Source organism: Lepisosteus platostomus, chromosome 2 (assembly GCF_059453375.1).
Source record: "Lepisosteus platostomus isolate fLepPlt1 chromosome 2, fLepPlt1.hap1, whole genome shotgun sequence".
Lineage (NCBI taxonomy): Eukaryota > Metazoa > Chordata > Actinopteri > Semionotiformes > Lepisosteidae > Lepisosteus > Lepisosteus platostomus.
Genome location: NC_142612.1, coordinates 67,244,036 through 67,267,754, shown reverse-complemented (window position 1 = coordinate 67,267,754; position 23,719 = coordinate 67,244,036). Strand labels below are relative to the sequence as shown.

The 23,719-nt window shown below is 40.7% G+C and overlaps 3 protein-coding genes across 5 annotated transcripts; 1 reads left to right on the top strand and 2 right to left on the bottom strand.

Moving 5' to 3' along the window:
• Positions 1 to 943: 943 nt before the first annotated feature.
• LOC148676865 (apolipoprotein D-like) lies at positions 944 to 6,812 on the bottom strand. Its single transcript, XM_088614657.1, has 5 exons — positions 6,635 to 6,812; positions 3,542 to 3,680; positions 2,651 to 2,772; positions 2,071 to 2,156; positions 944 to 1,588 (listed from the first exon to the last, which is right to left on the bottom strand). The coding sequence occupies exons 2-5, from the start codon at positions 3,659 to 3,661 to the stop codon at positions 1,353 to 1,355; spliced, it is 564 nt and encodes a 187-aa protein (XP_088470783.1). The 5' UTR covers positions 3,662 to 3,680; positions 6,635 to 6,812; the 3' UTR covers positions 944 to 1,352.
• A 1,696-nt stretch (positions 6,813 to 8,508) lies between these two features.
• On the bottom strand, positions 8,509 to 10,580 carry LOC148676864 (apolipoprotein D-like). Its single transcript, XM_088622842.1, has 5 exons — positions 10,479 to 10,580; positions 9,833 to 9,954; positions 9,502 to 9,581; positions 8,991 to 9,206; positions 8,509 to 8,898 (listed from the first exon to the last, which is right to left on the bottom strand). The coding sequence occupies exons 1-5, from the start codon at positions 10,578 to 10,580 to the stop codon at positions 8,708 to 8,710; spliced, it is 711 nt and encodes a 236-aa protein (XP_088478968.1). The 3' UTR covers positions 8,509 to 8,707.
• Positions 10,581 to 11,632: 1,052 nt separating this feature from the next.
• Positions 11,633 to 23,567, top strand: LOC148676863 (uncharacterized). Of its 3 annotated transcripts, XM_088614615.1 has the most exons (16): positions 11,633 to 12,018; positions 12,861 to 12,985; positions 13,283 to 13,604; positions 14,107 to 14,242; positions 14,846 to 14,886; positions 15,177 to 15,243; positions 15,426 to 15,584; positions 15,974 to 16,091; positions 16,469 to 16,519; positions 16,931 to 17,008; positions 17,564 to 17,620; positions 19,666 to 19,725; positions 20,468 to 20,532; positions 21,543 to 21,630; positions 22,761 to 22,819; positions 23,163 to 23,567. In XM_088614615.1, exons 3-16 carry the CDS (start codon positions 13,343 to 13,345, stop codon positions 23,389 to 23,391), a joined length of 1,470 nt encoding a protein of 489 aa, XP_088470741.1. In that variant the 5' UTR covers positions 11,633 to 12,018; positions 12,861 to 12,985; positions 13,283 to 13,342; the 3' UTR covers positions 23,392 to 23,567. The 3 variants fall into 3 exon arrangements, with proteins under 3 accessions (XP_088470741.1, XP_088470757.1, XP_088470750.1); XM_088614631.1 differs by lacking the exons at positions 11,633 to 12,018; positions 12,861 to 12,985 and having other exon boundaries at positions 13,019 to 13,604; positions 23,178 to 23,567; XM_088614624.1 differs by lacking the exons at positions 11,633 to 12,018; positions 12,861 to 12,985 and having other exon boundaries at positions 13,019 to 13,604; positions 23,175 to 23,567.
• Positions 23,568 to 23,719: the final 152 nt, after the last annotated feature.

Here is a 23,719-nt window from a genome sequence, read left to right as displayed (position 1 = left end):
CGCAAATCCCAAAAACAAACACAGCTTAGAATAAAGTCTGTATTGTGTTAGTTTTAATCAAGTCCCTGAAAAAAGCTCCCGTCTCTATTGTAATTGCGAACATACTGTACATCATTCTTTCATTTTTGTGTCTGATGTTTCAATTCAAAGTCGATATTTTATTGCCAGTTAATACACGCAGTACATACGGCTTGGGTATTTCCTTTTATTGTTCTATATGTATACATATATGCAGCTTATACAAAATAAAAGTAGTCGCAAAAACAGAAGAATTGAGTTCTGTACTAATAAAAGAAGACGGAGACTAGAACAGACTGATCAGATTCATCATACAATTCTCCTTGGCACCACAAGGTGTCAGATGATACTTTCACTGCGGAGCAGACTCGGCGTACGTCAGTTTTGCAACAGCGTGGTACGTAATTGTTCTTGAAAACATACACTAGGAAACGTGTGGTGCTGTAACAGGAACAAAACCACGAAATGCATTTGGTGGCCCAGTAATATTCAGGGAGACTGTATTTAACCGGACACTGAGGACGACAGGAATAAATTGGCAGGAGCACAACGCGAAGAAACGCGTTGTCCTTCATATGTTCTTACTGTAGCCTTCATTGAAAGTCACAACTATTTCCGTGATATGGAACGAGAGGCAGCGAACTACTTTGTTAATGTGAATACATTTACAACACATTCACATGGTTTTGAAATGTAGGCGCGTATGACACCTAAAGTGTACTCAGCATTCGTGATTTTGTGAGTTTCCTTTGTTCTAAAACATGTTGATCTATAAATGTTGATATAAGGAGGTACTTTAGTGAAATAAGTCAGTCTGACGTAATAGCATTGAGCCTGTTCACAATGTCTGAATGAAGACTATGATGAGCTGAATGAAGCCTTTGTCAGAAACATTTCAATGAGCTATGTGGACACATGTAATGAATGCTTTGTTAACTAAAAGTTTATTTTTCTATGACGCAGTGTAAACAGCAACTTCAGACTGAGGAAAGTACAGTTACATTACAGGTTATAATCTTTTGTCAACTGAATTGTCATCACACAAATTAGACATGGAAAACGTTACTCTGAACAGCATCATATGGTATTCTGTTATGCATATAAATACAGATATAATGTTTCATGCATAGTTATAAAAGGATTTTCTGGATTTTCAGTTAAGGTCTCATTCACATCAAGAACCGACTAGTAATTTCAGCTAAACTGAGACCTTCCTTTCATCCGTTTCCAAACAAACGTGCACACATCCCTGTCTAGTAACCATTTAAGCTTGTACACCAACATCCTGTTTTATTGGAGAACTAGATCAGGCATTTATTTACCTCTTCTATTATTTAACTATTATTTGTACAGCCTTCTTGCACAGTTGCAGTCATTTTGCTAATGTCGATTTTATGAGAAGTGAAGTGCGCTTTAGCCGCGGCGATCGTTTCTGCAGGCAGCGTGCGAGAGCGAGCAAGGATCCAGGCGAAGTCGAAGTGAAACAGGCTCTTGACACCAGAGCAGGAGTAGACAAGAGCGATGTTGTCATAGTCGGTAGACAGTACCCAGTATGGACTGTATGGCTGAACTGAAGAAAAAAAAAAAACAGACAGAGTTTCAAAGAGAGGTAAGCATCTTCTTTTATCACCACAAATGCAACTATTAATATTTATCAGCGTTTTTTTTCATTGAATTAACAAATATTGACTGCAACCTGATGGGAACCAGACAGGTAGTTTTCGGTGCCCGTTTGCTGTATGATAAAATTTGCTTCTAAATTTCTGAATTTTTGCTGAATAAATTAGATTTGTTGGTCCTTTGACGCAAAACAAGCCAAATTATTTAAAAGCACCTTTTTTACTAGAAACTATTTATGGAGAGTCCTTGTTTCCACGATTTTATATTTGGCAACTGAAAACAATTTGTAGCAAAACAACTAATTTTGGATTGTGTCTGGTGAGCGTTCTGCTGCTTCAGCTGATGTATTTATTACTGCTTTCTTCCTCTTATGAATTAGTCTACATTTGTGCATGAATCTTCAACTGTCAGACACCCACTTCGTATACTTACAAAAAAAGAAGCTAACTCCCAGTTTTGCCGGTTCGTTGGCATCTTTTACTACAGCACTCCCTTCAATTGAGTTTATCTTGCCATCTCTAAAACAAGTAAGGACAGGTTTGACTTACACAAACACATTATTGACAGTAGCTGAGCATATGTGCATATTTATGAGCAGTATTGGTCTTTTAGACTCTTTTAGTGTGTATTTTAAGCATTTCAAAGATAAAGCACTCAGAAATAATACATTCAGTTAGAAAACCAATATAAACAGTGCTGGTCTTTAAGACTCTTTTAGTGTATATTTAAAGCATTTCAGAAATAATACATTCAGGTCAGAACATACAGTAGGGTCCCAGTTCCAGTCCTGGAGGTACTCTAGTGAATTTTGTCATTCTTTCTAACTGAGTTCTTAACACCACAATTAAACTAATTATTGGCTTAATTTGTTTTTGTCTAAACTGGTGCGGTTTCCCAGCTCTTCTCTGATCTTGGTACTGCTGATTTTAAGTGGCCTATAAATCTTGACAGTGCAGCCCTGCAGGACCTGAAATGGAAATGGGTACCCCCGGATTATAAAACAGATACTTACATGAGTTCTTCATTCAAAACCTTTACTTTACCATCTGCTCTGAGGGAATAATTAGCTTGAATACAGATTCCCTTTTCAAAAGACGCTGGCAGTTTCTCAATTTCATACCATCTCCCAAGGTACTGTAAAAAGGATTACACAATTAATTGGGTGTATAACAGGATCCAGGCTGATAATTACAGGTAGATCAATTACTGTAGGTGCTTAAGAGCTCAGGTGGAAGAAAAACGAAGACACAACATACCCCTGAGGCTGGAGCTCTACACCCCTGTATTACAATATCCTACGACCTGTTTTGTTCAGCTTATTGTACATCCATAATGCTGTTCAGACTCCGAAAAGAGAATTAGGGATAGCACAAAATTCCAGAAAAGGCCATTTAAATCTGCAGAGGTTAGTTAGTGCATCATTAAAGCAGGCCTTTGGACTATAACAGCAACAGAATGTATAAATTAAAGCAGACAAAACTCCTTGATACATAATTTTATAAGGAACAAATAATTGGTTTATTCTATGCTGAAATGTATTCCTTCTTACACCTGAAGAAGGCTCCACAGCCGAATCGTTGTATTTCTTTCTTCTCTTTTCAGCATGGAATAAACCTATTACTTGTTCCTTTGCAGCCTATGCATGCTGACGCAGCTACCCACCTGATAATTTTATAAGGCATATATGGAAAGGAAAAATTTCCTGAAATTAATGTAGGACAGCAAATGGCAAATTTAGTGATTGGTAAAATCACAGCATTTAATACATTCCTAGTTATTCTTTCAAATATTGCTTGAAGAATGTACCATAATTTTCACAAAGATAATAGACCCCCTGTGATATTCGAAAAACAGCTGGAAGTAGTGTCATGACTCTATTTCTGTGTGATCATGAGCAGGGTACCTTTTGTAGATTGAAGTCCTTTTGAACAGGCGGATCTGGGCAGGATCCCAAGTGGAATGTCTGGCTTCTGGTCACAGAAACGGACACCAGGGTCAGGAACAGGACAAGGAGAGCCTTCATGTCCACAGGCAATAACACACTGCAAAAATACAGTGACATATTCTTTCAACAGTTTTCTGATTACAACACTGAAATATACTGATAGGTGAAGTGGGAATCTATTACTTATCCATCCATCTATTTTCTGACCACTTCATCCAATTCAGAGCTGCAGGGGAGCCCGATCCTATCCCAGCAAGCAACAGGCACAAGGCAGGGTACACCGAGGATGTGACGCCACACACAGACACTCACACTCACACCATGATCAGTATACCCAGAACCAACCAGTTAACCAATCAGTATGTCATGTCACTGTGGGAGGAAACCAGAGCACCTGGAGGAAACCAATGCAAACGTGAGGACAACATGTAAACTCCGCACAGACAGCACCCCAGGTCTACTGGACACCCCAGGCCTAAGGGAATTGAACCCGGGGCCCCAGCGCTGCAATGCAGCAATGCTAACCCCATCTGTTAATTATAATTATTATAATACAAAACAATTCATGATAAAACACTCACATATCAGAAAACAGAGCTATTAAAAATCATCCTGTTCTACTATACACAGTGAGTGATCCATTAGTTAAGTGAAAGTTGAATGATTGATTTTCCTGTGCTTATCATCACTGAAAGCTGCAATTAAATGAAGAACCTATTATGTTTAATGTTCACATGTTCCTACAGTGGACTGTTGAGGTTTCAGACTAATACTTTTTTTTGCTCAGACAATACCCCTTGCTACAGTAAGTGCTTCTTGTAAACTGGGTTAATGCAATAAATGTACTGTGCCTATTTGCACAATTTCAGATCATGAATAAATAATAATCTATTACACTTTTACATTTTAGAAGCATGATCCCTACAAATCCTAACTAAGCTTTACATCAGCAGCCATATCACCCTGCTACTCACAACTGGCAGCCCACTCAAGGTAAGCAGGCGTGAGCCTGGTCAGTACCTGGATGGGAGACCTCCTGGGAAAAATTAAGGTTGCTGCTGGAAGACATGTTAGTGGGGCCAGCAGGGGGGCGCTCTTAATGCCCCAGTATAGTGACGGGGACGCTATACTGTAGAAAGACGCGGTCCTTCGGATGAGATGTAAAACCGAGGTCCTGACTCTCTGTGGTCATTAAAAATCCCAGGACTTTTCTCGAAAAGAGTAGGATTACAACCCAGGTGTCCTGGCCAAAGTTTACATTGGCCCTTAATAATCCCCGTCTATGAATTGGCTTCATTACTCTGTTCTCCTCCGCACTGATAGCTGGTGTGTGGTGAGCGTACTGGCACACTATGGCTGCCGTCTCATCATCCAGGTGGGGCTGCACACTGGTGGTGGTGGAGGGGATCCCCATTACCTTTAAGGCACTTTGAGTGGAGGGTCCAGAAAAGCGCTATATAAGTGTAAGCAATTATTTTTATTAATTAGTGGAGTGAACTAATGTGCCATGCTACAATGAAAAGATAGTGGTTAAATTTCAAAGGCAGAGACAGTTTTTCCGACTGAATGAAACATCAGCACACTGTAGAGTTGTTCATACAAAAGTTCTTTGTGTTTTGAATTCCTAGCTGGGCTTTCTACCATATCTTCTTATGGGTGGATATCAGCAGCAGACAAAAGGTGATTTCCTAAAAATGTATCAACTCGCATGCATTAACCCTTCTGGTAATTTGATGAGGTTGGCTTAACTTCAAAATAAGATTATGGTGGGGTGTTTATTAATGATTCATCCCAATGGGATTTTTTGACGAAATGAACGAAAATTACTTAACCAGCTGGTTAAGTAATTAAAATTACCTGCATTACACCACATCAAATTAAACCGGGATTAGAATAGTCTGGGAAATAAATGCTGTATGTCTTTAAAAACATCTTCATGATGAAATATGGCGTGTTCATTTGTAAACCATTAGAAACACCCATTCTGTCTCACCTGATTTCTCTATCAAGCTAACTAATAATAAACCACGTCTTTGATTAAAAAGTGAGTTTCATTTCCAATCTTATTTTTAATGTTTTTAGTATAGTCAATGAAGATCTGTAACTTAATGTAAACGTGTTTGAGCATTATGCAATAGTTAGAAGGATGCACTTGATTTCATTCTAATAAAGTATACCTGTTATAAGAACATCCATCCATTTCCTAACTGCTTTTCCAATTCAGGGTCAGGGGGGAACCAGAGCCTATCCCAGCAAGCAACAGGCACAAGGCAGGGTACACTCTGGATGGGACGCCAGTCCATCGTAGGACACAACAGACACACAGGCATTCACACCAGTGTCAGTTTTTACAGAAGCCTACCTACCAGTAAGTCGATTAAGTGGATCGTGGAAGGAAACCAGAGCACCCGACAAAAACCGACAAAAACACGGAGAGAACCACTGCATCACCGTGGCTGCTTCAGTATAACTATATACTGTAGGAACATGACAAACTAAAATACCCGAACGCTACTAGCCTTCCTTTTACTAGTGGTGTCACAGCAATATACCATAGAACTTTAACTTTCATACCTGTCATAACTATCTTTCTAGTCACACTAAAAACACAGCGGTTAGATTTTTTTTATTTGAAATTCCCGCACCACTTTCGAAGTAAGCATTCTGTGAAAACTACGAAGATAGTTTCTTAATGTCAGATGGAGCGTCAGATCCATTTGGCTAAAAGAAACGTCTACTTTTACGATCTTTGTGCTTCTAATTTATATGTGCTTTTAACACGACGACACCTTTCATTCTGAGCAGCCAAATCGGTGGTGAATTCTCCGTGTTTTTATCTGTGGCTAGTAGGGCAGAACACAACATGCAGGTGTCGAGTCCTAGAAGACAATCACACCCTTATCTAGCAAAAGACCGTCATAAAACAAGCTTTTTAAAAAAGGAATTAAAAAAAAAACCCAACACTGTCACACTTTACAGAACGGGATCAGAATGTTATGCTATATCACATGCTGAAATACTGTAGTTCGTGTATTGTTTCGAGATTCTTACCCGTCCGTAAAGCTTGGTAGAAAGGCCGTGTAGAATATGCAGCGAGCCGAGTGATCTGCACGGAACAGCAGTCTCTCCGAGATCAGATTACGAAGGACAAGACGCTACTTGAGCCGAGCTGCAGTGTCTGCTACAGCAGCAGCGCGTCCTTATATAATGTGGATGCTCAGTCAAACTGAATGTCATGAGACTTCCCGAAATGCAGGTTACAAAACAGTCGTGCTATTGCTCACATGTTATAAAACATTGGTTTTGCTTTGTGTGCATTTGAACCAGTTTCTGGAAAACATGGGGGAGTTAAGAAATATTTCCTAATCCTTAACCTCTAACACATCTAACAGTCATTGAGGTTAAATGTTGTGTCTGTGATATCTGCAGCCAGCTGCTTATTTTATTTATTCAGTGTACTGTAAGACAGAGTTCTGCATATTTCAGCAGCAGGGAAGGAATTTCGATTTAATTTCCTGTCTTCTTTTATTCTTCCGTTTTGAGATACTGTATATAAATATTTGACTAAAAGATATTTAATGTCTGTACCAGCCTCAGTAAGAAGATTTTTAAAAATACTTTCATTTAGGGAGTTTATTGTTTTATTACAACACACAGAACATAACCCTGTAAGTGATAAAATGAATGTTTTGGTTGTTTCATAACCAGATATATTTGTGCCGTTCACCTTTCATAAGAATAAAAAGTCAGAAGCTTATTGTTGTTCCTTTGTGTAGTACTCTGTTGTAGAGTTGTGGGTTATGTAAATTTGGGCGGTTTTGTAACATTGTGTTTTTAGTTTCACTTTCCGTCTCCTTTTGTAACAAGTTGAGGCCAGTCCAGTCTTTCAAACGAACAAAAACCCAGAAATGCAATGAACATAAGAAAAGTGATTGAGTTGCACATTTTAAGGAACAATTACAGCTTTCACACTGGAAAGTAAAGAAAAAAGACGATGCATTTGCCATGCCCATCCACCCACAGTGCGCGCACACTGCACTCCGTGGTTATGAAATCTGAAGCCTTTCTGCGCAGAGCAGCGCTGCGGCAGGCTGTCAGGGTGAGACCCCAGCGCCGGATTTTGGGATTCAGCGAGGAAGCAGCGAGAGACAGTAGACAGGCTGTCGGGGGTTACGAGCGCGGGCAGGCTGGTCAGTCTGGACACACCACTCAAAGCTCTTTACAGGTAATGGGGACTCCCCTCCACCTCCACCCACGTGCAGCCCCCACCTGGGTGAGGCCTGCCTGGAGAACCAGGCATCAGGGCCAGCTGGATGAGGGCAGCCCAGAAAACCAGACAGCAGGGCAGCTGGACAACGATTGTCCGAGGACGAGACATCTTTTCCTGGTCTGTGCAGAACTGGGTTTTTAGTTGTTGTTGTTGTTGTTGTTGTTGCCTTTTAGAAATCGGAAATTATACCTACAGAGCTGATTGCCAGACAGCTTTCAGTAGCTCACTTTCTGAGCAAGAGGGCAGTTGAAAGTTGAGCCTTTAAAAGGCGGTTTAATTGGGAGCTTAATTGGAAGACTGGCCGCCTGATTGGAAGGCGGACGGACAGACACGTCGCCCGATCTCGTTCTCACGGAGTCGACTGGAGGGCGCGCGCTCGCGAGAAGGTCACGGTCTCCCATGGCAACAGCAGGTTGCCAGCCGCTCCCCGCCCGGGCTTAACATTAAGAGGATACAATTTCATTTCAACTCAATTATTTAGTAACTCTTCTTACAAAGCATCGGAAATCCATAGCAAGGCTTTACATGTCTTAGAAAATTATGCTGTAGACGCTTTTATGTTTTTTAAATTTACTTTTTGGTTGTGGTAAAAGTACTGAGCACAGTCTAATCAAGAAACAGATAATATGTGTTTAACGTATTGCCCAAAGTGAAATAAAGGAAATGGATGCTGGCTCTGTTGGTTTTCTCTTCCATTTATTGTAACTTCATAGAAATGCAACCATAATTACAAGCAAAAAAGTAATGTGGCTTCTTCCTTAATACATAAGCAGATACAATTCCAGACATATTCTATAGGGACATGAACCCCTTACATATCCTTGGGACAGTCGGTCTGATCAGTCATGGTCGTCCTAGCTGTGTCTATGCCATTGGAAGACAAGGAGCTTCAGACGGTGTATGGTCTCTGCTGGGAGAGTGCGAGACCTGCTGAGAATCCAAGCAAAGTCAACGTGGAAGACGCCCAAGACATCGGCGCAGGAATAGACCAGCGAGTAGCTGTCACAGTCAGTGAACAACACCCAGTATGGGCTGAGCCGCTCCCCTGAAACAGAGCAATGCCTTATGAGATGACAAGAGTTTGACATGCAGTGTAACTGTAACTACAGTAGAACTGTCATTTTTGTCATGTCTGACCTGCCAGCTTCCGTTTCACATGCGTCCTTGCCCCGTACTGTAAGATTCTTCCAAGAGCGCCTGTGTGCGATACCGATCTGCTCCCGGAGCACTTCCTGACAGTTAGGCAGGACAGATTGGCCGACAAGTACCGCGAAGTGAGTTTGTGAGTGAAGCGCCAACTGCGTTTCACAGGTGGTCTCCTCTTGCCCTTCCTCTTCCTTCTGTCACCATTTCATATCACTGGCTTACGTGAAATCGCACAAAGTCAACGTGAGGCCCTCAAAGTAAAATGTGGGTTGGACTCTGGTTCATTTCACTTTATCCTTGTCTATTAGGATTCTGCTACTGTTGGGACTTGCCTCCAAAGAAGCTCACTTCCAGTATTTCAGGTGGGGAGCTGCGTCAGCATGCGTAGGCTGCAAAGGAACAAGTCATAGGTTTATTCCCTGCTGAAAAAAAGAAGAAAGAGAACACAACGTTTTGGCCGTGGGGCCTTCTTCACCTTTTCAGCAGGGAATAAACCTATTACTTGTCATTTCCAGTATGGCTGTGTTAGCTGCATTCTTCAGCTCAGCCGTTCCCACAATTTCACTGGGCTTGCCATCAGGCCTATAAAAAGACACAATTCCTTCTCGAGGATTAAAATAGTATTTGAAATAGTATTTTGATAATGTTAGTGGTGATATTTATGAATTATGTAATGATGAGGATGAACACCACCCTTGTATTTAATTTAAAAAAACACGAATTCATTTTGATGAATCCTTAATGTGGCTTGTCAATAAGGGATTAGCATAATTAATAATAACAACAATAAAAACCATAATCATAATCATGAATAGTAAAAGAGTAACCCTTACAGAATTTCTTGGTTCAAAACCTGAACTTGTTTATTGCTCTCCAGTGTGTAAGGGGCCTGGTTGCACTTTCCTTTTTCAAAAATTGCAGGGAGCTTTTCAATCTCATACCACCTGCCAAGATACTGTTGAAACAGAAAAGAGTTTGCACAGATTTAGTGGTGAGAATTTATCCACACATCATTTAATGATGCCTCATTCAATTTAGGGTCATGGGGGTGGCGGAGGTCATCCTGGCAAGCAATGGGCACAAGGCAGGTTACACCCTGGTTGTCCCGCCAGTCCATCACAGGGCACACACAGACACAGAAGTGCACACACTCACACCAGGGCCAGTTTTACCAAAAGCCAAGTAACTTACCAGCACGTCTTTGGACTGAGGGAGGAAACCAGAGCATGCAGAAGAAAACCATGCAAACACAGGGAAAACAGACAAATTCCATGCAAATAGCACCATTGTCTGCATCTGTAGACCAGGCCTCAGTGCTGTGAGGCAGCAATGCTAACCACTGCATTACTATACTTCCATTGATCATTTCTATTAAATTTTGTATAATTCCTTTCTTTTTGTTATTCTGTAATTGTGGTTGTGGTAGTATTAGCTACAGTTTAGCAGTGACAACAGTTCATGAAAAACAGGAAAAAAAACCTTGCTTAAGTCAAAGTTACGCTGAACTGGCGGTTTAGGACATTTTCCTGTGTGAAATGTTTGACCATTTGCACCCAAAAGAGGGAGGAGGGCCAGGAGCATTGCTTGTACTACTTGCATTTTCACAGCTGATCTTGAACCTTCTGCAAATAATGGGGACTCCCCTCCACTACCACCAATGTGCTGCAACCACCTACTGTAGTTGATACCATGGCAGTCATAGTACATCAGTACACTCACCACACACCAGCTCTCAGTGGGGAGGAGAATGATTAAACCAATTCATAGATGGGAATTATTAGGAGGCCATGACTGGTAAAGGGGTAACACCTCTACTCTTTTCAAGAAACCTCCTGGGATTGTTAATGACAGTCAGGACCTCCATTTTACGTTTCATCTGAAGGATGGCACTTTTTTATTTTTACAGTATAGTGTCCCCATCCCTATACTGGGGCATTAGGACCCACACAGACCGCAGGGTGAGCGCCCCCTACTGGCCCCACTAACACCTCTTCTAGCAGCACCTTTAGCTTTCCCAGGAGTTCTCCCATCCAGGTACTGGCCAGGCTCGCACCTGCCAGCTTCACGTCAGTGGGCTGCGGAGTTGTGAGTTGCAGGACGATATAGCCAGGCCTGACGAGAGGGGGGGTGCGTGACTCTGGGGCCCGTTGGTCTCTGAAGGGGCCTTGGCCTGTCCTGTTATTATTTTATCATGGACAATGTTTGCACTTTTCCAATTACTGACTTTTTGAAACGGCCATCCCTTCGGCAATTAACAAGGTCATTTACTAAGTTTTGACGTTTATCACTCCGGTACATTTAAAACCAATTTTACAACGCAGGGGGCCAGGAAAGGTTGTCTTCCCTGGGGCCCGTGTTGGCTCTCAGCGCCCATTCTATACGAAGCACCTCACACTACTCAGCTCTTTGTCCGTATCGACCTCACGGATGTAGGCATCACACGACCGAACCAAAACCCAGTTTTTACATTCAACAGACACGCCCGAAGCCGTCAGAGGTGGGGTTTCTCCCAGCACTCCCTTTACGTCACCTATCACGAGGTAAATGCCTCGTTTTTGGTCAAAGTGATCTGAAATCCGCTTTAATCCCGCTATCGTGGTTCGTCAACTTTTTAGAAACATTTTTTTTTGAGTTCATATTCTTAATATGCTCTGCACCCACTTCGTGCACTCTAAAAGTATCTAGTGTTAGTCTTAAATTGACTTTGATAGTATTGTGAGCTTCTGGTCTCATGTACCACGTTGAAATACACTGTGTTAATCTTAAAGGCTTTAATAAACGGGTTTCAGTGTATAGATCAAAACAGAAGACCAGCCCATAATATTCTCTTCTTACTGACCAGAGACAGAATTAGTTGCAAGCGCAATAATTCCTCCACAGTGGTTTGTAGTACCCTGGTAATATGAAAGCCTCATTATTTATAACTATTTTATTAATGGCCGTGCAGACCTACTGGCGAATGCAATGCAATGCAATGGAGTGGAGACGACAGGAAGTTCACAGGAGGAAAGCTAGAAACGTGAGTTACTGATTTTTTGTCAAGCCAAAAACTGCGCAAATCTTAAAATGCATTCAGAACTCTAGAGTCGGATACTTAAATGGAATAACGATAAGAAAGAGAAAAGAATAAACGAAACATGTTTCAGACTCTTAATGCCCGAATTTGGAAATGTAGGAAAATTGCGTTGCGCGGAAACAACTCATCACGGGCATATCTAAGGTTGTTACAGGAAAAAAAAAACTGGCCTCCTCTCAGTTTCCTCCTTATTCACATCTCCAACCCCCAGTATTCAACTCTCACGTAACCTGTAAACCGTGTACGTGTGAAGGCAGGGAGGGGTAGTGTGCTGTGTGGTAGATAGCTATTAAATATCAGCGACTGATTGCATGATTGATATTCTTATCCTACATCAAACAGAAAGTAATCCAATAACAAGTTATGAAACACTAATGAAACCCATTAATCATTATTGGGATTTTCAAGGAGTGAAAGGCAGGGAAATCGAGAAATACGAGGGTCGCTGACTTAGTTATCGCTGAATAACATACACGTACACCGGCAGTTTAGATTAAACAGTGCACCAGATCAGTTTTAGGACTGCTCATGTTTTATTACCACTTTAGGGAATTTTGTGAGTTTTGCGAATTTTTTTTTTGGTCAGGCTGTTTCGCTGTAAAAAATGTAAAGTCCCTGGCCTTGTGTTCCATCATTGAAAGTTAAAAATAAAACACCTAAAACTCATCTTCAATGTATTTTAAAGTAAATAAGTGACAGCTAACTTAAATCCATATGGGCAAGTCTTTGAATGTGGTTATTAATAGAATAGTTCTGGCCTTTCTGATATATGTTTTTCATTTTAGATGCAGTGAAGCACAGCGGAATTCATTAAACCGATTACTTAAGTTCACGACAAGGTGGACTTCAAAAGTCGTTACGGCAGTTCCGAGTGACAAATACAACCCGAAAATGTAAGATACGTTGTGAAGTAAGACGTTTAGTTCTGTTTGCATCTGGGAATTTGAGGGATGTATTAAAAGCTTTATGCCAGCTCAGTCGTACCCTGCGCGTAGGTCGATGATAAAAACGTATTATGTTTGTAGCAGGCAAAGAAACACCGTTATTAGTTATTTTTGGATGTGGGTAGGGAGACATTGTTATTAGTTATGACGTTACAGTCACAGACAGTATTAACGTCATAAAGACAAGGGGTATGTCATAGAAATCCAGTTTCTTCGATGGTTGTGAGGATTTTAAAAACCGTTGTGAGCTGAAATTGTTTCAGGTTGGCATCCGACAGGGCGTCGTTCACGTTCCAAGCGCAAGGCATCAAGAAGTGTTTTGGATGTTCCGCCGAAGTTTCTCTTTCCCGGTTGAGACGCGTCGCCTCCGGATCGGTTTGCTCTGTGGGAATGGAGGACCGGCAAAATCAGTCCAGGACCTGCAGGCCTGTCATGCCGAGAGCCCTTTTCGGCACCCAGCTGAGGACCCGGGCAGCTGGGAGCATCTTTGCCGTCAAAACTTGCCCCCTGACCTCTCAAAACTAAATCTTTCTGATGACAGAAAGGGTTGTACTATGGCACCGGTCTCCATCCAACAACCCAGTGGCAAGTATTGAATATGTGTCTTCATTTGGTTCAGAAAAGGGAAACGAATGCACACCCAAAACTACCGAGGTGCTGTTTAATGAGATGGATCAAATTTAAATGGACATGAGGCACATCACTCCACAATAATTCATTATAAGCTATCAATATTTTTGCCCAAAAAACCATGGCATGGCAAACATATCATGTTCACAGTGTGCAAGAAATTATGGAGGGTGGGTGTCCCACTTTTTTCTTTGCTTATTTATTTTGTTTACATTTGGTAACATCAAAAAGGGACAGTTTACACTGTGAGATGATCGGGGGGGAGGATTGGCCGTGAGAATCGACTCCATCTTCTTCGTAGTTTAAGTTTGTTCGATTTCTGTCTTTTCTCCGGAGCCTTGTACCGATTTCCCCCAGAAGAGATGTTAAATACAGACCCTTTCGATATTCACGGTCTCTCTCTTGCAAACATGTCCTATGAAAAACAGCCAGCCCTTCAATGCCGTGTGGTTTCCAGGACAAGTCCTGCTTTTGGGAACGTTCGAGACCCCGAAGGATGTGACGGAGGATGGCAGTGACCGTCTTTGTTTGCTGGAAGAGATTGTGGACACAGATTCGAATGGGAATGATGTGAACCACATCAAAGAGAGCAGGTGACGGGGGGGACAGGGGTCATTGGGAGCTGTACATCTAAATTCACATGCTGCTGTAGCCTTTAGATAGATAGATAATACTTTATTAATCCCATAGGGAAATTGATTTACAGCTATCGTGAAAGATCTCAAGTGCTCTTACCTCACGGAACACTTTTTAAGATGCTCTTAAGAGGTTTCTTGGATTCATTAATTTCGTTTGAGATTAGAAGCAGTACTGTAACATAACAAGCTCAGTCCATTGTAAAGTCAGGCAACCTCTGGTAGCCAGTCAGTTGCTTATTGTTTGGAGATGACAGTCAGCGCTGGAGCTTATACTGTACCTGAGAGTCGACTGAGGTTTAATCTGCGATGGCTAGAGTAATACCAAGGATGGAAACGTTGGAAAATCATTGAATTGAATCACTATCACTAGATCCACTGGTAATTTTCCATTAGTTCTGCTAGTTAAAGAACCAATTGTATTTGGTGACCTACTGTATAAGTTAAGTATGAAGTGCTAAGAGACATTTGTACACCATATGCACATAAAATCAGATTCGGGGAGGTAAAGGTTTTCATTTTGCTTAACTGCGTCTGCCTTTTCTCTGTCATCCTTTGTAGGTTTTTAGAGACCATCGAAAGCATCTATCAGCTAGAAAATGGTAGTTATTTGAAATTGCTCATTTACCATCTAATAACCTGCTCACAGTGTTTTGCCTTTGCCTCAAAACAGTTTTATCTCTTTGACTTTTTTGTGCCTGATCGATCACCCATGAAAAATCATTGAACATAAGAAAAGTTAGAAATAAGAGATGCTCATTCAGCCCATCTAGAATGTTTAGTAGTTTGTAGGTAATTTGATTCAATGGGAACATAAAAATACAGCCAAAAATCTTTTGTACTGTAAGGTATTCTGTCCTCATACTTAAGGTGTTTCTCTTTTTTTCTGTAGATAAACAGAACGATTGTCACTACGATCACTTAACAGAAAAAGAGAAAGTCGTTAATGAGTCTAATTTGTAAGTCTCTAATTGGTATTCTTTTGTATGCCAAGCAATGTCTAATACATTTCAGATGTGGTCTGGCAAAAAATTCTTGCTTGTAATCTTACTGTTTAGTTGGGTTTTTTTTGTTCTATTCAGCCACACTTTCTGAATATCTCAAAGTTGGCATCTTTTTGTTTTAATGTCTGTCCCAAAAGGAGCATGGCATCAAAGAGCTACAACATGGCCGAACTGGTGCATGCCAGAAACCGGCTCGCTGAGGAGAACGCAGAGATCCAAAAGTCCATGGAAATGACAGAGGAAACTAATGCACAGCTCCGCAGTGAAAACACTGCCTTGAAGAAGCAAGTCAAGAGGTAAAACTATTATTTAAACTTGCTTCTTGGAAATTCTAGAACTATTAAGAAATATGCCTTTTTTTTTTGTCGTTTTCAGTCAGACATCAGATGTCAATCCGCAGGAAGGCCAGTGTAGCTAGAGAAAGTGCCTCTTACCAAAAAAAAAGTAAAAATCAAATGAAACATGAAGCTCTCTTAAATTATTTGGATGGTTTTGCTTTCTGAAAAGAGGATAACAGCTCTTAAACGGGGAAATCTTGGAACATTTACACGTGAATTGTACCGAGAAATAAAAGTGATCCTGTACTGTCAGTTCATATATTGCCAAGAGTCGTGTTTTTAATGTGCTGCATTTGTTTGTCTTTCCTTTGTCTCGTGTTGTGTGTTTGTGAAAATGACACCTGAAGTATAAAACAATCCATCCTTCAGGCTGAGGAGCTCGGAGATGAGCTAGAGGAAGTGCGGAGTGCCTTATCGGAATCAAGCATCACAAATACCAAGTTAAAAATGAGTGTCAAACAACTGGTAACTGAATCATGATTCATACTCAAACACAGTATTCAAAGTATGTGCTTCTTATTCAGTTGTTTGCTGTTGATGTAAGTCACAGAAATACCTCCCATGAATTAACGTTCTTTATTCCCGTTAGTTTTTTACTCTCCAAGCAATCTCTGAATGTGTCTTCTAACATGTTGTTTAATAGTATTGGTAGGAAGAAAATAGCCTTCAGAATTTAGATTGTAATCTGCCATCAATATACAACTTGCCTTGGGGCAAAGATTTTATATTTATTATAGTGGGGAAAAAAACTACACAATTGGCCTTGTGAGAGGTGGCAGGAGACAGACAGAACATCTATTTTTTCATTTGCAACAACTGTATATTTTTCTTCTCCATGACAGGAAAGGGAAAATGAAATTCTGAAAGACAAAATTGATTGTGTTACTGATGAGGTACGTATAAATTAAATCAATAGTCAACTTCATGATTTACCAGTGTCATGTATCATGTTCATTGATTCTTCCTGTGCATTCATATTATGCAGTGTACCTGTGAGTAGTCCCAGAGAGTTTGTTTTTCTGTAGTGGGCTTTTGGAACACCTTATTGTTGACTTTTTTATCAAACATTAGTAAAAAAAAACAGAAAAATACAAATGTTAGTGGGAATGTTGCTTTGAAACAGTTTGGTCTCTTCACAGTTAATGTTTCTAAACCAGTTAATGTTTCTATAGACTTTACTGAGAATAAAGTATGCATACTATTCTTTATGTGAAAGGTTTTTTTGTATTACAGTATGTTTGTGTATTCTTTATGTATTAATGCATAAAAAGAAGAAACTAAATATATATGTGTTTATATTCTAGATGGCTAATATGTTGTCAGAAAGAGAAGTGGATAAGAAGAAAATTATCCATCTTGGCAGTATGTTAAAGGTTTTAGAGGTACTATTGATGTCACTGATTTTAACTTAATAAATCATTTACTGGGGTCTGCTGCCTGTTGTCTTCTGTGTCTTTTACATCAGTCCAGAAACAACATGCACAGAATGTAAGATCCTATTATATTACATTTGCTACAGGGATTTTATTTACCTCTTTTTATCTTGCTCTTAACTTTAGTTATGTAATAAAGGTTATGAAATATAAGCTACTAGGTATCTCCGGATGTACTGTAATATCATTATTAAAATAGCATTTAACATTTTATCTGATTCAAAGCTGGTTAATTTATACAGCCACAATTAACTTAATGGAACCAGATGCCACAGGACAACAGACGAAATATTCATGTAATGATGGTAATTATGTAAACCAGGTTTGTGGTATCTTAGGGTGGCTGTGTAGCATTACTTAAATTTAATCAACATCTGTCTGATATTAAGAGGCATTGTGTCCTTTCAATTAGAACTATTAGTAGTGGGCTTTTTCTGATTGTTGTCACATTTTGTAACCATTGCTTTGAAACCTTAAAGCTTGTTGGTTGTTTGTTTTTTTAAGAACCAACTAGAAGAAGAAAGGCTGGCTCTAAACCAAAAAGATGAAATTGTTTTAAAGGTAAATAAAATTATGCTTTCATGAAATGTAGTTTTTTATTATTAAGTATTTGGGTATGGTTTACAAATATTTACTTGCAAATGAAATTGTTTTTTTATGTGGGCATGTTTTAATTGTGTTTCCTCTTAAAGGAAAAATTGTAAAACATTTTACTTAAATCTGAAACATTTAAGGTACATTTACAGCAACAGTATCTAACAATGAAAAGCAGTTGGACCCAAATGTTTCAGGTCCGAGTTTAATTCTAATACGTTAGAATTGTATTTTTTCATTCAAACCAGTTATTTTCATTCTGCAGAGCAATTATCTGTAAATCAACAGATCTATTGCAGCATTTCATTTATTGTAATTGACATTTTTGGTTATGGGTTGTTCTGTGCTGTTACACAACTGAAAAAGAGGAATTTTCTTACCCAACTTTGTCAGATTTTGTGAGAAAAATTCACCTGAGGAATTATGGATCCTCTGAGATTTAAAATGTAATCTGACCCCCCCTTTTTTTACTAAATTGTTTTCTCTTGAAACTTTCTTCTTTCACCTCTAGAACTCTGTTCAACTCTTAAGTGAGAGTTTAAAAAAATATGAGTGCCTAAGTTAATTAAAAATTAATTTTGGGGAGTTGCCATATGAGGGCGATTAGTAACTTTTTTAAATTTAAATTCAGCCACGCTTTTTGCCCACAGAGAAATGTAAGTGGGCTTTAGGAACCAGTCTTCCATGTTTTTGGAAACATTTTTTATTTCACATTTTCCAACGAGTCAAAAACCTCCCTGGAATATTTTTGTTTGGGTTTTTTTTGGTGCTATTTTTACCAAGTTCAATTTGCAGTAGATTGCTTGGGTGGGTCTCTGAAACCACCCAAGATTCTTTGGATAAAATGTCAAAGAATTGTAGTTTTTTGGATGGGTTCTGAAGTAGCATTTACCATTTATTTGAGCGTTATTGACGGGCACTGTGGCAGAGCTGCAGTAGCAGACAGGGCTCTCCAAACTGCCAGTGTTCTTCATTTCTTCACAGCCAGGGGGAGCTGCAGAGCTGTGCCAGCCTCCTGCTCGTGAGGGGGTTAGGATGGGTTGGAAGTACTGCATTCTTTTTCCTAGGACATTCTGTCCCTGGCATCTTTTAAAAATAAGGGATTTGACCCATTTTAAAAAAACGACAAAAAGGGTTATAAATGACAGGAAACTATTCAGTCTGTCTAGGACATTTGGTTGCTAAATGATTCAAAGACTTCATCCTGCTGTGTCTTGGACGAAGTCAGGATATCGGCTTCAACAACATAGATGGTTAGTTTCCCAATGATTTGACTGGATAAATCAAATGCAAATTCTCATCTACATGATTTCGTAGAGAGTTCCTTTTTATACAGCAGGGCAAAATGGAGTAATCTGACTGTAGGAACTTGAAGTACCTTGCTCAAGGGTAGACCAGTATTGTCTCACCTGGGATTGGAACCCTCAGCCTGGGGTTATAAGTCTCTAGTTTCCCAGCTGCAACTCCACACTGGGGACCAGCTAGAGTAACACATCACGGGTTACTCAGCCTCAGACAGGAGACTCAGTGCTGATTAGAGGACGGGTGTCCTTCTCTGACACCACTACAAGCCAGCAAGCAGTCAGGATGTCTCATATGGTACAACAGCCTCTGGGGAGACCTACTGGAAGAAGTGGAAGAATAGTGGGGTGTGCTCCCTGCTGCTCTCTCTGCTGTAGAGCAGGCAGGTTGTGGCCCAGTCTGTGGGACTTGGGTTTCTTTCTGGAAAGCAGTCTGGAGTGACAGCACAAGATGATAGACTCTGAGCTAATTTTTCTGGTCAAGGTTAGCATGACGTTTTCTAGTTTTGCATAAGATTTTTTTTTTTGGAAAAAGAGCAAATATATTTGAGATCATTGCAACTGCTGATTTTTAATGAATTCAGACTGAATATCTCTGCTGTTTTCCAGGCAAATATTTTTCTTGTTTCTTGCTAAGAGCACCTGTTACAGTATATTGTTTAAACCGAATGCTGTACTGTTATTTGACTTTGCATTTTTCTTCTGTTGTAGAAAGATTTCGTGATTGAGCAGTTGAAGAATTCACTGAGTGAATACTCTTCAGTTGTGCAGGTACATATTCAGCATGAGCAATTCAAGAAAGTGAATACTCAGCAAGCATTACACTTCTTGCAGTTTGCACAGCGATGTCTCGTGAGAACTTTCCTCTATAAAGGAATATGATACTTTGACTAAAGGAACTGAGTCTTTTTAGCTTGGAACAGGAAGGACTTGATTCAGCTGTTCAGAATGCCTGCATACTTGGCAAGTCAATTCTCAAGGGAGCCTCTTCACGATTAGCAGCAACAGCAAGGGCCATTGAAGACTGAAAACAAGAAATGTTTCTTTATACAAAGAATTGTGGGGGAATGGATCAAACTTACATCATGTGGTCGAAGCTTACTCGTGTAATCATTTATGAAAAAATAGAGAACTCATCAAATGTGAAGCTGCTAACAATAAAATGATTGAGATGGGCCAAATGACCTCTTTTTGTTTGTAGCCTGTCTTGTATTTTAGGAGCCTTGTTCTCAATTTTCAGGAAGCTTGTTGAATATATTAAAGAAACACACAAGTAAATGTTCATGCTTTGAAATAACTTTCATAGCACATTTCCTTGAATGTAATAAAAGAAACTTCAAATCATAAACTTGCCAGACATGTTTTTAAAACTGCAGTTACAAAAGGTCTGCTTGACCTTAATGTGGAGTTAATGCAGTTATGCGCTGTAAGTGAATACATGTGACTTTTAGGCTTGAACTAAAACCAGACAGTGGAATTTTGAATGGCTGCTGGTTATTTTGTTATTTTGCAGGATCTGCGTGACAAGGTGAAGGACTTACAGAATCAGCTTGCTGAAATGCAACAGGAAGCTGCTCTGTATGTATATGATTTCAACAGTGAGCTTTTGTGTAATGACAACATTCACCAGCTGCCATTGCAGCACAACTTTTCATTTTCATAAAAATAATACAATAAACACTGTTTCTATTATTACATTTAATAAGCCCGTATCCCTCAGCAAAGTACCATGTCGAAAAATATTTTTTCATTTGACGTTTTGATTTAGTTGAGAAACAGGCATGCTGACCTGAATCAATGGCCAAAAATGGATCCATATGAAAATTAATCGAAATGTTCACATTTTCGCAATATTATTGCACTATAACTATTCTGATAAGTGATATATCCTTGTTACTAAGTACAATACACAGATGCACAATGACATGACTGACAAATTAACTGCATGTTTATGTTATAAATATGCTGATTAATTTAAAGGGACAATGAAAACGAACCTGTTAGAAAAATGAACTAGTCAATAAGTAGAAACATACAGCCTAAAGAATTTTGAAACAGCATTACTCTCAAAGCTTTGGCAATTAAAGATATTGCTTTGGTTCTCTTTGGTTCTCAACTGGCCATTTGTGCTGAATTCAGTGGCGATCTCAAACGTCAGGTCTGCCTGACACTAGGTAGAAAACACCTAAGCAAAATTCTGACAGGAGTATTATTATTATTTGCTGAGCAGATGCTCTTGTCCAGAGTGATGGAGTTACTTTACATTAAGCGCAGACACGAAAGGAAAGAAAATCTGTGGTTCCAAGCAAGTAAGGTAAAATTATGAGAGAAATTAAAAGGCAAGCACAGTCATGCAGGAAAAGAAAGTGCAGGTGCCACACCAGCACTCGCACAGCATCGGTGCTGTGCAGATAGTGTGGCTCCCCACCTGGAAGAGGAAACGTATGTAGTGAAATACGGTTTAGTAAGAGTGACCGAATGAAGTATTTAGAGCCTGGAAATCACGAGTGCTGTCTGAACGAACGCCTCGTGATACACTGGAGATTAAATTAAGTAATTTGGTCTATTTTCTTTTCCTTATTTTTCAGAAATGCTGAAAGCGTTGCTTTGGGAGGGTTCAACGATAATGTTGCTTCAGAACCCTCGCTAGGTTACGAGTTAGAACAGTGCACAAAGGTGAGGAATTATCAGTGTAATATACGTTTTTTAGGTTAGGTCCCCTTTTCAGGCCGTAGAGGCCCATGGGGGAATGGGGGCAAGGGCCACCATTTTTCTCAACCATCCAACACTGGAGGTGATGTGATCCGGCCAGCCTGTTACTCCTGGAAGGATTAACCCCCGGTACTCACTTGGCTCCCAGGTCCACACAGCCTGCTTTCCGTCTGGAAGGAATAAGAGCAAGTTACATCGCTTGCCAACTGAGCTACCATGGCTCCTTCAGTGTAATATCGTCTTCATCCTGCATTAATCCTGCATCAGCAGGGTCCGCTTGTCGGCACGCCCGTCTCCATTTGGTGGTTTGAACCAAATCTTTGAGCTGACGTTGCCATTAAATGCGACCGCGAATACTCCAGCCGGCGCGTCGCTCCACCTGCCATCGGGTGTAGCCAATTCATAGAGGGGGATTATTAGGAGGCATGGGGAATTTGGCCAGGACGCCGGGGTTACACCCCTACTCTTTTCGAGAAACACCCTGGGATTTTTAATGACCACAGAGAGTCGGGACCTCGGTTTTACGTCTCATCCGAAAGACGGCGCTTGTTTTACAGTATAGTGTCCCCTATCCTGGGGCATTAGGACCCACATGGACCGCAGGGTGAGCGCCCCCTGCTGGCCCCACTAACACCTCTTCCAGCAGCAACCTTAGTTTTCCCAGGAGGTCTCTCATCCAGGTACTGACCAGGCTCACACCCGCTTAGCTTCAGTGGGCTGCCAGTTGTGAGTTGCAGGGTGACATGTTTGCTGGCTCCTTCAGTGTAATATATTCAGACTGAATTTTGGGTCCATCTTGTGGCTGTCATTGGAGTTGCAGCTGCAGCATTTAGTAGGCCTTACTACTTGCTGTTTTGGAGGAACACGTAAAGGTTTATTCCATGCTGAAAAGAGAGACAACATTTCGGCTGTGGAGCCTTCTTCACACCTCACACCTGAAGCAGGCTCCACAGTCGAAACGCTGTGTTTCTTTTCTTCTCTTGTTCCTTTGTAGCCTACGCGTGCTGACGCAGCTACCTACTTCAACTACTATGCTTTATGAAGTGTGATTGCAAAGACTGAATTAAATATTCAGTCTTTTTTTTTTACCATAGGAAGCCAAAATAGATGAAGAAGCAGATGACTTTGGCATTGTCAGTGGCCCATTTCGAAGGTGAGACCAATTTTATCCCTTATTCTGTGTGTGGGAGAGGCAGGAAAGTTTTGTTGTACCTCCATCTGCCCTGTGCAAAGCAATAGCATTTTAAAAGCTGTCTGTGAATTCTGTAGCCCATGGCTGACACAGAACCTCTAACAAAGTCTGCTTGGGTGCCATTCACAGGAGAAAAGCAATGTAGTAACATATTAATCCTACTTAATTTTTTTTCATTGCTGTCTGTGGTTTCAGAATTGTGTTTTTTTTCCTGCACCTGGATTTGCATTGACATAAGTCTAGTCTGTTTACCTGTGAAGGACAGGGTTGCATAGTGTGTCGCGTTTAGTATGAGTGTGTCCAGCTTCTGTGTCAGCAGGCTGTGGCAAAGGTGCGTGAGGCTGAAGACGGCGGCGCTGTCTGCAGGCCTGCTGGGATTGGGCTTCCTGCTGCCCCTGGGCGTCTACACTGCCCTGATGCCCACCGTTCAGAGCCACCTGGGGGCCCCCTGTAGCGACTCGCTCTGGAACGCGGCCAGGCACTACCTGAAGCCTTACTGCAGCCTGAGTCACGTAACCCCTCCTCCGTGGTGACTGGCTCACCGACCTCTGAGAGAGAGAGGACCCATCGCTGTGTGTTTTGGATCAGTTCTGGATTAAACCTGTAGTGAACTAAGTACTGCTTGTGAGACAGCTGCCCATGTCCCTTCCCTGCCTCCCCCCACAGGACTTGAATGCTGTAAAGAAATAAAGGTTCAGACAGTAGTGAAGCGTTCTTTTCTTTTGTCATTTTTTTTTCAATTCAGTTATGTGGGGTGAATCATATGAGATGCACCAGATGACTAAATGACATGGTGAAAATTACTAAGCACTATGTAGAGTATAAATGTTAGAATCACTTGGGCGCACAAGAGAAAGTGGG

Coding starts and splice junctions, on each gene's coding strand:
- LOC148676864 (XM_088622842.1), bottom strand. CDS start 10,580: ATGCTCCTGGCCCTCCTCCCTCTTTTGGGTGCAAATGGTCAAACATTT. Junction 9,582..9,832: donor GTTTTGAACCAAGAAATTCT/GTAAGGGTTACT, acceptor GTCTTTTTATAG/GCCTGATGGCAAGCCCAGTG. Junction 9,207..9,501: donor AGCCATACTGGAAATGACAA/GTAATAGGTTTA, acceptor AGCCAGTGATAT/GAAATGGTGACAGAAGGAAG.
- LOC148676863 (XM_088614615.1), top strand. CDS start 13,343: ATGTTCCGCCGAAGTTTCTCTTTCCCGGTTGAGACGCGTCGCCTCCGG. Junction 13,605..14,106: donor CTCCATCCAACAACCCAGTG/GCAAGTATTGAA, acceptor TGTGGTTTCCAG/GACAAGTCCTGCTTTTGGGA. Junction 16,520..16,930: donor TTGATTGTGTTACTGATGAG/GTACGTATAAAT, acceptor TTTATATTCTAG/ATGGCTAATATGTTGTCAGA.
- LOC148676865 (XM_088614657.1), bottom strand. CDS start 3,661: ATGAAGGCTCTCCTTGTCCTGTTCCTGACCCTGGTGTCCGTTTCTGTG. Junction 2,157..2,650: donor GTTTTGAATGAAGAACTCAT/GTAAGTATCTGT, acceptor TACTTGTTTTAG/AGATGGCAAGATAAACTCAA. Junction 1,589..2,070: donor GGGAGTTAGCTTCTTTTTTT/GTAAGTATACGA, acceptor TTTTTTCTTCAG/TTCAGCCATACAGTCCATAC.